The sequence below is a fragment of the Vigna unguiculata genome, chromosome 5 (assembly GCF_037176805.1).
Source record: "Vigna unguiculata cultivar grain cowpea cultivar isolate G323 ecotype 2 chromosome 5, ASM3717680v1, whole genome shotgun sequence".
NCBI lineage: Eukaryota > Viridiplantae > Streptophyta > Magnoliopsida > Fabales > Fabaceae > Vigna > Vigna unguiculata.
In genome coordinates this window covers 50,319,421-50,327,074 of record NC_140796.1, presented here as the reverse complement: position 1 = coordinate 50,327,074, position 7,654 = coordinate 50,319,421, and the positions used below count along the sequence as shown (strand labels likewise).

Genomic DNA, 7,654 nt, shown 5'->3' with positions numbered 1-7,654 from the left:
CAACATGTGCAAGAAACTCGTGACTATCCCCGAGAAAGATGGAATCAACAACCATATATGAAGACAATAGTATATTGTTCAATTGAAAGGATGATATAGATATCCAAAAAATTCATTCATGTGAAAATATGACAGGTATATTTATGAAGTTTTTGCCAAGGAGAACTTTTGAGCAAATGATTCACAATTTCGGACTCCGTCACCTTAATAATGTAAGTTTACATGAGGGGGAGAAATAGAGTATGTAATGAACAATATTATATTACAGAATACAGAATGTTGTACTCTTTTTCCTTCACTAGGGTTTTTTATCCCAAGGGGTTTTTCCTAGTAAGGTTTTAACGAGACACATTCTTTTATCAATGGACACTCAAAGGGGAGTGTTATGAATTAATGAATTAATGATTGTCCATTGATTTGATACATTTACTCATATGATTGATACTCAAATGATTCATTACTCTTTATCTAAATATTTGTATATTAACTATGTTGTATCTATATATAGGACTATTCCTATCAATAATAATACACAGATCAGTTGCTCCCTATTCTCCATTCTTTATTGTTTCTTTCTCTATTATCTATTATTCTCTCTTATCTCTATTATTCACTTTATTTCATAACAACTTTGAATATTTATTCAAAAATGGATGACACATCTAAAATTCCTTAAACTATTGTATTGTTGTTTAGTTTAATTAAACTTTGTGTTTATTTTAAGGTTTAATTATCCACTTTGGTGAAGTGTATTAAATTGGTACCCTACAAAAAAAAGTGTCAATTTGGTCTCCAAATAAGTTTAAATAAATTTAAGTGCATCAATCAAGTCCATAATATATGTACCCGTAGATACTCATACCCGCTATACTCTAATTTAAATTAAATAAAAAAATAAAAAAACATGATTAAAATATTAACAATATTGATTTTGAATGAGATAGTTTTTTATCAATTAGTTTTAAAAAAATTATTTTTTTGTAAATTGTCATTCAACACTATTTAAATGGGTTATTTAGACTTTGTTTAAAACTTATAAATGTTATGTATTGGGTTTTATTTGAATTTGATTAAAATATGTTGTTAAATATTTATTTTTATTTTTTTGTAAATACCCGTGGGTATCCGTAGATATTAAAAAATTATGCAGGTACCCGCATTATGGATACCCAACGGATATGGGTACGTACAGGGCATATGCATATATTTGTCCCATATGTAGGGTACGGGGGAGCTACTACCCGTATCTTACCCTCCCGGTTAACATTCCTACTTTCAACACTGTAACCTCCTCACAAAAGCATATTGATGTTCCACCTACACCCCTATACGAAACAGGGGAGGAGAAACTATTCTTTTGTGAACCCCATGAAGAACACGCACAATCCTCACCGCGAGACATTAGACAATTGATTGAAGACCACCTCCCTCTTGAGGTCCGAACCACGAACCCAAAAAACCACCTCTTCAACTCTTAACCAAAAACGAAAAGGAGAAGAAGAAGATGCTAACGGGCAAAAATGATTTAGGGCAAAAAATGATTTAGATTAAATACACTGTACACGTAACACTCTACATTTTTTTCACATGTTTTTTAGTAATTAACACGTATTCGTTATGTATTGTCACATCACCATAATCTTAACGTTGTTTGTGATAATCTTAACGTTGTTTGTGAGAATCTAACCGGATGTACTTGATTAGTGCACTTAAACTTATTTGAAAAGTCAATTGACACTTTTTTTATCACGAATTACCAATTTGACACACTTAACCCAAAATAGGTAACATATGTGTAATTTAACTTTATTTGAAAGTTGCATATTTTGAATTGATTTTTTATTTTAAAATTATTTTATTTAATATGTAACTATTATCTTATCTCTTTAGTTTATTTATTTGTCCCAAAGTATTAAGATGTAAGGTGATTAATATAAAATGATATTAGTTGCCGTTAATATAGTAAAAAAAAATATTTATATACTTCTATATATGAAAACGTGTTCAATAATATCATCATCACTCTCTTTAATAATTTCCACTTCATCACTTTATTTTCATAAATATAGGTAACTATTGGAGTTTTAATGAAAATAATAAATAAATACCTGATAGGAATATCATTTGATATCACACAAAATCTAAAATATTTTTAATAATAGAAAATAAGTAAGTAAAATAGTAAAACGAAGAAGTGATACTGATACGTGAGAGACATTAATCGCAATTGATGATTTGTTTTGTATTTTAATAATTCAAAACAATACACCCTTTAATTAATAAAATAAGAATACAATTAGAGTGTCATGATTAGCTAGACAATCTAAAATAATAAAAAGTAAAGTGGGATATATTTTTAATATCTAAATTCATATGTAAAATTTGAATACGTACATAAATAAATATTCAACTGCACTACAATATCACGTAAAAAAATTTTACGCATAGAATTTACACAATTAAAAACTTCATATCTTTCCAAGGTATGAATGGGTTGAAAAATCATACTAGCAATTTTACAAATTTGCTTTTTTTGCACTCCAAAACCTATTATTCTTTATACAATTAACGTCATAATAGTTCTGGACAAAAACAAAATCAATCCAAACAAAGAAACAATAACTACCCAACCAATCACATCATGAATTGCATGAGCTTGAACCAAGTAAAGCCACCGCCGCCACCACCCCTACTTTCCCTCAACTTCTCCGCCTCTTTGGCACAGGACACAAACGGCGTCGTTACACCTTCCAAGGTCGTCCAAGGCTTTCGCGGACACAGAAAGAAGTTCCTAGATCCAAGTTCCATCAGATTTTCCTCCCTATCCAAACCTGAAACAACGCATAATCATCAAATCGAAGATGAAATAGTTTATACATACTTTCAGTGCTGATCGATCTATAATTAAAATTTCATTTCAATAACTAGCGTAAATGAAACATCAAATTATTTTGAAAATTGCAAGCAATTTTTTCTGTTCGAGATTGTTGACACCTACTTTCTAGACTAAACTGTGAATAATGGAGGTCGAAATCGGAGGCTGTCTTGGCCGGCAAGATAGGGCGGCGACTTTCCTTCACGTACTGTCGCAGCGCCGCCTCTATGAGGTCGCCGACGGTTGATTCCGGCGTCATCAGCACCTGCACAGGCGAGAGGCTTCTCGGCACGGCTACCTTCAGCAGCATCTTCGGCGGCTGTCTCGGGGGACAATCCGGCGCCGATCCGGCGATGCTTGAGAGGGACTGGAGGTCGGAAACCGTACTCCGACGGCGGAGCTGAACGACGGACACGCCGGCCTGGGCATGGAACGAGGATGACCTTCTCCGCCGGTGATTCTCGGACTGGCCGTTGCGGCTGCTCTTGGGGGGTGGCATGGACCTAACCTCACCGGATAGCAGCACAGGGAAAAAAATAAAATAAAATAAACAGAGAAATGAAGGGCAGAGTGAGAATTTTAAATGCTCGTTATGGTTGCCACCACGTTTGGCTGCGCTGTATAACGCTGTGTTTGTTAGGTTTTTGGTTAACCTCAATCGGCGGTGGACGCCGACCGGGAGCTATCATAACGAGAGAGGTGTAACAATGAGCCAAACAAGGGAGAATGAAAGGAGGGGTTAGAAAAGTGAGGTTGGATTCATTTGATGCCAATTTATACTTCAACCGAACCGAACAAAAGGGCTTTTTAAGATCAACACTTCACTGGCTGTAACCTGTTCAGGAGGTTTTCAACTGTTTCCACCGTGGTTTGTGGGTTGCAAGTTGAGATGTGAGAACGGGATAGCCAATGTTTCAGCGACACGTGGCGGGGTTAATGTGTGGAGTGGATATTTTACGGTTTAAAAAGTTGAACGTGCGAATATTAGGAAGCTTCGTTCCTGGACGATGGATACGGACAAGGGTAGGGTCTTGAACCCTATTTAAATCATAATAAAAAAATTGTGTAATTTAAAGTGTCGTAGTATAGTTTGGTACATCGAAATTTAGGGCATAAATTATTTTTTATTATCTAGAGGGTGTTTGTACGCATAAAACTAATAATTAACGTATGAGGAGAAGGGTATTTGCATACAAGATCTACATTGTAGATTTCTACACCACAGTTACCTTGCGAAATCCTATTATTAAAGTTTTCTCGAGAGACCTGATCTTGATCATTCCCGTTAAGCAACAAATAATGCAATAAAAAAATGGAACATCACTTCAGGATTTTAACTCTTTATAAAAAAAAAAAAATCTTTAGTATAAAGGAATTAAACTGTGATATATTGATTTTAAATCTCTGATGAATAACTTCAGGAATAAGTTTTTTACATTGTAAATTTATTGAATGGATGATTTTTAATATTTTGTTTTTGGGAAATTAGTTTATTTTATATACGTAAAAGGTATGAAACTTAGCTCTGCATTCTGGTTATTTTAACCAGCTAAAAGAAGGCATTGCGAAGTTTCGTAACATTTAGTCAATTAAAATCGCTTAAAGACAAATCTTCAGTGAATTCAGTCGATTAAGGCTAAGAGACCTCCTCTCCTCCCTATTATTATACAATACATGATCACTTGGTGTTGAATAGTAGATTGGTTATTCCCTTAGGCACTGACTTGGTGAAGCAACTTTTATATGAATATGAATTCCATGATTCATTAGTAGGAGACCATGCATGTATGCTAAAACCGTTGCTAGATTCTTACTTCTAGCTCAGAAGCAAAACCAAGCACTTTTGATCTTTCACTGATATCATGCTTACTTTTGATCTTTGATCTTTTATTTTTATCGTGATTTCTTTTTAACCTTTTGTCACTACTTATGGCTATATGTATGATTATTTCAATAGCATTTAATATTTGCCTTTGAATAAAGTAATTATATAGAATTTGCATGTAAGGGTTAATATTAATAAGGATAATGATATTCCAACAAAATTTTTTGACAAGGTTTTGACACAGCTTACGTGGCAGCAGTTTTTTTAATTTTTAATAACTGAAAATCTTTGTTCGCACGTGCAGCTGAGAGGGAAAGAAAAATGAGATTAAATGTCCTTTAGAGAGAGAAAGAGGAGAGAAAAAAGGGGGGAGGTCTGTTCCGCAGTGAGAAGTGAAGAGAGAGAAGGTGGAAATACCAACTTGCGGCCGGAGTTAGAAAGTGAAGAGATAAAAGGGGGAAAGTGAGGCCTGGGTGCGGCGGCCGGAGTTAGAAAGTGAAGAGATAAAAGGGGGAAAGTGAGGCCTGGGTGGTTTCAAACTGAGAAAGTCAAGACAAAGAAGGGGGAAAGTGAGATTCCGGCAACCATTTGGGTTGGTGGTGGTGGTGGGTCGTTATCAGGCAATGCGAGAGTGAGAAGAAGTGGTCGACGACAAGGAATTCGTCAGCCCAAGCGTACAATCGACCCTTTGTTGAGAAATAGGAATAAGGCTTGACGACATTTTACTTAGGTTTTTTTCTATGTCCTGCACCTTTGTTGAGAAAACTTTGCTTCAACTCCCCACGTACTTCTTCCTTACTCCCCACATCGGTCTCAGCTGTTTATACAGTTGTGTGGCCATATTAAATCCACCTAATTCTGATCATTCAATTTAAATTGGGCAATTAAACGTCGTGATTTATCAACTACATGGTCAACGGTTCGAATAGGCTACTTAAGAATAGTTTTTCTTCCATATTGTAGCAGTGTTGCAAAAGTTAAACTCTACTCCCCACTTACGTACGCATAACTCCCCGCTTTTGAATGCAGTATATCTTTGGGGTTCTGTGAGGGTCCAGTCACATTAAATTAAATTATTTGAAAATGACTAACGCTTGAGTCACATCAAGGAATCTATGTGTTAAGAAAAGAAATAGTAATAATGGTTGACATTTTACTTTACTTAGGTTTTTTTCTATGTCCTGCACCTTTGTTGAGAAAACTTTGCTTCAACTCCCCACGTACTTCTTCCTTACTCCCCACATCGGCCTCAGCTGTTTATGCAGTTGTGTGACCATATTAAATTCACCTAATTTCGATCATTCAATTTAAATTGGGCAATTAGACGTCGTGATTTATCAACTACATGGTCAAGGGTTCCAAGAGGCTACTTAAAAATAGTTTTTCTTCCATATTGTAGCACTGTTACAAAAGTTAAACTCTACTCCCCACTTACGTACGCATAACTCCCCGCTTTTGAATGCAGTATATCTTTGGGGTTCTGTGAGGGTCCAGTCACATTAAATTAAATTATTTGAAAATGGCTAACGCTTGAGTCACGCCAAGGAATTTATTTGTAAACGAATGAAATAGGAATAAGGCTTGACGACATTTTACTTAGGTTTTTTTCTATGTCCTGCACCTTTGTTGAGAAAACTTTGCTTCAACTCCCCACGTACTTCTTCCTTACTCCCCACATCGGCCTCAGCTGTTTATGCAGTTGTGTGGCCATATTAAATCCACCTAATTTCGATCATTCAATTTAAATTGGGCAATTAGACGTCGTGATTTATCAACTACATGGTCAACGGTTCGAAGAGGCTACTTAAGAATAGTTTTTCTTCCATATTGTAGCAGTGTTGCAAAAGTTAAACTCTACTCCCCACTTACGTACGCATAACTCCCCGCTTTTGAATGCAGTTTATCTTTGAAAAGAACACCAAACAACCACATACACATCCTCTGCGTAATACGACCGAAAAACGTTACATTTGGCTTAAACAAATTAAATGGGCTCCGCCAAATGGTCGATTGTACGCTTGGGCTGACGAATTCCTTGTTGTCGACCACTTCTTCTAACTCTCGCATTGCCTGATAACGACCCACCACCACCACCAACCCAAATGGTTGCCAGAATCTCACTTTCCCCCTTTTATCTCTTCACTTTCTAACTCCGGCCGCAAGTTGGTATTTCCACCTTCTCTCTCTTCACTTCTCACTGCGGAACGGACCTCCCCCCTTTTTTCTCTTCTCTTTCTCTCTCTAAAGGACATTTAATCTCATTTTTCTTTCCCTCTCAGCTGCACGTGCAAACAAAGATTTTCAGTTATTAAAAATTAAAAAAACTGCTGCCACATAAGCTGTGTCAAAACCTTGTCAAAAAATTTTGTTGAAATATCATTATCTTATTAATAATATGTTAGGCTTTTTTTCTATAGCCAAATTAGTTTACATTCAACTTTACTACTTTGCATAAACATTGTGAATTTAAAATTGACAAATTTGCGTAAACATTTAATTTAGTAAGCATCCTCTATTAAGGATAGTTGATAAATTTTACACACAAAAAATAAGTAACAAATGAGGTTAAAACTAATATAATTATATTAATTTAAAATCGTCTTCATTGTCTTAATTACTTTAATTAATATTCTTTAATATTCCTTATCTTGTTAGTTATGTCATTGCTAAACTAACTACAGTTTTAGCATAGACTACAGTAATAGTCATTAATAATAACTTGGAAAACACAAAAAAAATAAAGTCAAACGAAAAATTGTTATGCTTAACGGACAAACTTCCATTTTACATAAGGATTTATGAGAAATAAAAATTTTACGATGATTAAACTTTAAGAACTTTAAATGTGGATCGAATGAAATATCTATCACCTATAGAGAGTAAAGGAAAAACATTTAAGTCCTCTAACAATGAAACTGATATTCCTTTGCAAGAATAATACTGATTATAAATCT

At 34.9% G+C, this 7,654-nt stretch overlaps 1 protein-coding gene across 1 annotated transcript; it reads right to left on the bottom strand.

The window, feature by feature from the left end:
* Positions 1–2,450: 2,450 nt before the first annotated feature.
* LOC114183586 (uncharacterized) lies at positions 2,451–3,661 on the bottom strand. The gene is made up of 2 exons (XM_028070658.2): positions 2,999–3,661; positions 2,451–2,831 (listed from the first exon to the last, which is right to left on the bottom strand). Exons 1-2 carry the CDS (start codon positions 3,372–3,374, stop codon positions 2,635–2,637), a joined length of 573 nt encoding a protein of 190 aa, XP_027926459.1. The 5' UTR covers positions 3,375–3,661; the 3' UTR covers positions 2,451–2,634.
* Positions 3,662–7,654: the final 3,993 nt, after the last annotated feature.

What these genes read in the sequence shown, in the direction of transcription:
- LOC114183586 (XM_028070658.2), bottom strand. Translation starts at nt 3,374, where the DNA reads ATGCCACCCCCCAAGAGCAGCCGCAACGGCCAGTCCGAGAATCACCGG. An exon ending in TTCACAGTTTAGTCTAGAAA is followed by an intron (nt 2,832 to 2,998) that starts GTAGGTGTCAAC and finishes GCGTTGTTTCAG; the next exon opens with GTTTGGATAGGGAGGAAAAT.